Source organism: Corvus brachyrhynchos, unplaced genomic scaffold (assembly GCF_000691975.1).
Source record: "Corvus brachyrhynchos isolate BGI_N302 unplaced genomic scaffold, ASM69197v1 scaffold12, whole genome shotgun sequence".
NCBI lineage: Eukaryota > Metazoa > Chordata > Aves > Passeriformes > Corvidae > Corvus > Corvus brachyrhynchos.
This window is the reverse complement of record NW_008237885.1, coordinates 1,690,077-1,693,829: the sequence shown is the minus strand read 5'-3', so window position 1 is coordinate 1,693,829 and position 3,753 is coordinate 1,690,077. Positions and strand designations below refer to the sequence as shown.

At 34.2% G+C, this 3,753-nt stretch overlaps 1 protein-coding gene across 2 annotated transcripts in view; it reads right to left on the bottom strand.

Moving 5' to 3' along the window:
* Positions 1 to 3,753, bottom strand: part of UGGT2 (UDP-glucose glycoprotein glucosyltransferase 2) — a 79,879-nt gene that overhangs the window by 25,786 nt on the left and 50,340 nt on the right. For both annotated transcript variants that reach the window (XM_008632420.2, XM_017732631.1), the window contains 2 exons: positions 2,555 to 2,650; positions 1,348 to 1,450 (listed from right to left, as the gene is read on the bottom strand). In XM_008632420.2, coding sequence (XP_008630642.1) covers positions 1,348 to 1,450; positions 2,555 to 2,650 — 199 coding nt within the window. The remainder of the gene's footprint in view (positions 1 to 1,347; positions 1,451 to 2,554; positions 2,651 to 3,753) is intronic.

Genomic DNA, 3,753 nt, shown 5'->3' with positions numbered 1-3,753 from the left:
TATATATAAAAAAATCTCAGGTGATTTTTCCTTATTTAAAAGATATTATTAAAAAGTTTAATTTACATTAAAATATTTCTGGCTTGTTTACTTTCAACAGCATTTCATTATTCTCTCCTAAGGGTTGGCTTCTTGCATAAAACTAGAGCTCCTATGAATGAAGCAGGAACTGCAATAGCTGAACAGCTTGGGACACCATGGGAGTCATTTGCCCAAGCATGCATGAGGGAGCCTGTTGAGCCCAGAGGAATGGAGGTTTCTGCTCTGAGCTATAAGGTCCTTGATGTGATTCATATAATAATATGAACTTCTGGATAAATGGAGAGTTTCCAGTCCATTTCAACATGAAAATATTTTCATTTGGTAATATCAAGCTTTCATTTTAACTGAGAATGGTGAAATGAAAGACCTGGTTCTAGAGAAAAGCTAGTATTCTGGAGTCTTGAAATAGCAAAATTTTTTATGAATTTAAAAAAATGTTTTACTTTGCTCCACTATATGAAGAGTGAGTGGATGCTTCAATATTTGATATAAAAGGTTATGAAAATGGGTGGGGGGGGGAGGAGAACATCAATTAAAGAATTTATGAAACTTGCATAATTACTGCAGGGGGAAAAAAAAGATAAAATAGGATGCAGCAAAAATCAAGTTGGAGGCTTCAGAATTGTAAAAGACCACAAAGTGAAGACAAAATTTACATTTTTAAGGGAAATATAAAGGAACCTGAGACAGAGTGATATTCTGCAGTAGGTGAAAGAAGAAAATAATTTTAGCAGCTCTGTTTTTAGGACAGTTTCCCTTTAGAAGATCAATAACTACACACAATGGAAGTCTATCTAGATATACTTGGTAGCGTTAATTAACTGATAAATATCCCTCCAAGAGCTGAAAGGCTTACAGCCCAATCTTCTTATGATGATATTACAGGTCAGATTTAGACCAACTCATTTAGATGCCTTGGAAAGCTAAGGTGATCTGGGTTTAATGGAAAGAAGCACCTCCTAAGTGCTGGTTTAATGGAAAGAAGTACCTCCTAAGACTTTGAGATGCAAAAAATTATGTACACAATCTCCTCCTTTCTTTCTATTGACTGTATAGAGCACTTACAGACTCACTTTAAGAGGACTGGGGCATTTGAATTTTACTTGCATATAAGGTATTCATAATGATGAATTAGGTCATCCTCAACTTCTTTTATGAATTAAAATAAGTAAACATATTTTAGAGGAAAAAAAAACCAAACCAAATTTTGTTTACCCTTTACTAAACTGTATGTGGAAATCAGAACAAGTTTAGTAACAACTGAACTACAAAGATGCAAATTAAAAGAAATGACCAGCATCTTACAATCAATAACTGAGTCATCTTCTGTGCCTCTCTTGTCAATGGATCCACAATAGCAACAACATCATAGAATGGGTCATTCTCTTGGGGCTCGACTTTTACTACGCTGTTAAAAAAGTATTAAAAACAAGTGACATGAAACTCTAAACTGAATTTGTTGAAATGACAAACTTTAGACATGAATTTGCAATATCAGAGGCACTTAAGATTTTACTCCTCAAGAAAATATTTCCTTCATTTCAAGCAATAATCATGATTTCTCCCTGTGATACAATTAGGAAAGCTAAATGTGAACAAAAAACATAGCATTAATCTACATACATCTATACTGGTTATTGATTAGATACATTCTCCAAAACAAAACTATTAAAATAAAACACAGTAAGACTTAAAAAAGGGCCTTTTTGTCACTTGTCTACAGTTCCCTTCATAGAGATCTGGAATCATTGGATTAGACAAGTAGTGGTAGTGACACAATTTAAAAAGAAAAAAAAAAAGGGAAAAACGGCATCTGAGAAGTGTGAAACTTGATACCTTTTTTGCATTCCAGAAAATAATTCAGTTTGATAAACTTGTAGACTAAGTCAAGCAAACCCTAGTTAAAGTACTCTGGATCTACAGGAAGGAAATGTCAGTAAACTTCATTTTAAAAAAGAAAAAAAAAAAAGTCGTATGCTGTAAATACAGAAAAGGGACTTTCTGAACTTGTTTTCCACAAAACAAATGGTAACAGCACAGCACTGACTATTGCTAGTGTAACTTTGAAAAAGGGGTCAGCCTCTTAGAAAAGGCTACCTCTTAGAAAATATTTCATTCCTGCTCTCAACAACAGGGACAGCCCTTCAGCACAGCACACTGAAGCACCTTTACTAACAAAAATAAGTAGGGATTCACAACCAGCATGACAAAAGTTTTTATAAAAATTTGTAATTTGATCACAGTTCTTGTATTATCATACGTCCTTTTAAAACATGTACCATCTGCTCCTTTTTCAGCAAAGGGTAAGGTTGGAAAATCAATAGGTATTACTAATGAATTTGTCAAGAAAAAGGTAAAGATGCATTATGCTGTGGCAGATGAGCAGGCTGTTCACACAAGAATTTTAAAATTAGAATGCTTACTCAAGTTTCCAAAGACTCTATGTAATCATCATTACATTCAAATGTTAATAAAAAAAATACTCTAAGTGCATTATCATGACAAAACTGACCTGTGCTGTTCTTTGAGCAACTCAACATCTTGTCTCATCTCTGTTTTAGGCAAGGAAGACAGCAGGGCATCTATTTTCATAATCAAATCACTGCCACTGTATTAAATAAGGCACATACAGTTTGGTTTTCATTAGAGAAGGAGTAAAAAATTAACATTTTAATGTCTTTCTCTTTGTATAAGGGATATTTAGAAAGCCCACATCCCAGACCTGGACGCTAAGGTGATTAACACCTTGGGACCTGTAGCTTTGAGTTAAACCTTTAGCATGACAATGCCCAAGAACCACTACAGCCTTAGAGCTTTTGAAATGTACACTTCTTAATTTTAAGAGATGCAGAATTCAGAGTTATCATTCAGCCTCACAGCAATTATTTTTCTCAATTGTGGGGTCTTCAAATCTGTGTAATTTGATGAAAATGTGGGGCTTGGTCCACAAGGTGAATTAAACCTAAATTAACCACAAGTTTTTATTAGTCACAAGTTTGCCAAAGAGATCTGATTCAGAATCAAGAGAATTGAGTATATGATATCAAAATCTGCTGACATTTATAGCTCTTTATTCCTTTTTTTTTTTTTTAATTTTCCCATTTATGACAACATCTAGAAACAGACATAAATGACCATGTTTCAAGTTGGCCGCATCTTTATATTTTTTCTATTGGAATTTTAGAAATCTAAGTTCTATTTCAACATTGTTAAGTCGTAATATTTGTCTAAATACAGTTTGTGTCTCACTGCTTATCTCCTTGAGTTCTATCTCTTGCTGATTTTGTTTATCTGGCAATGATTCTTTCAGTTGTGCCAGTCCTTCTAGGTATCAGAAGTGATACTCAGAAAGTTGACAGATACTGTAAGAAGAATATAATTTTGCTCTCTTCTTTGTACACAAGCTGTAGCCTTAGACTAGAAGATGGCTAGGACTCATCTCATCTTTACGCTTCTTCAATGAACAGATGTGTGAATGTTGTCCAGCCTGATGTCAGGGCACAGCATCTGCCCATGCCTTTACAGGCTCCCTTACTAACAATTCCCAAAGGCAGTGACTTCAAATATTAATAGTCAGATTGGGCTTAAGATGCACTGTATTTTATCAAGCTTATTATTATTCTTTACAGTTACTCTTATGTAAACAAAGCCTAGCAGAAATTGTTTACTGTTAGCTGTACTCTTGGTTGTAAGTACAGTCAAAGTAGGGAA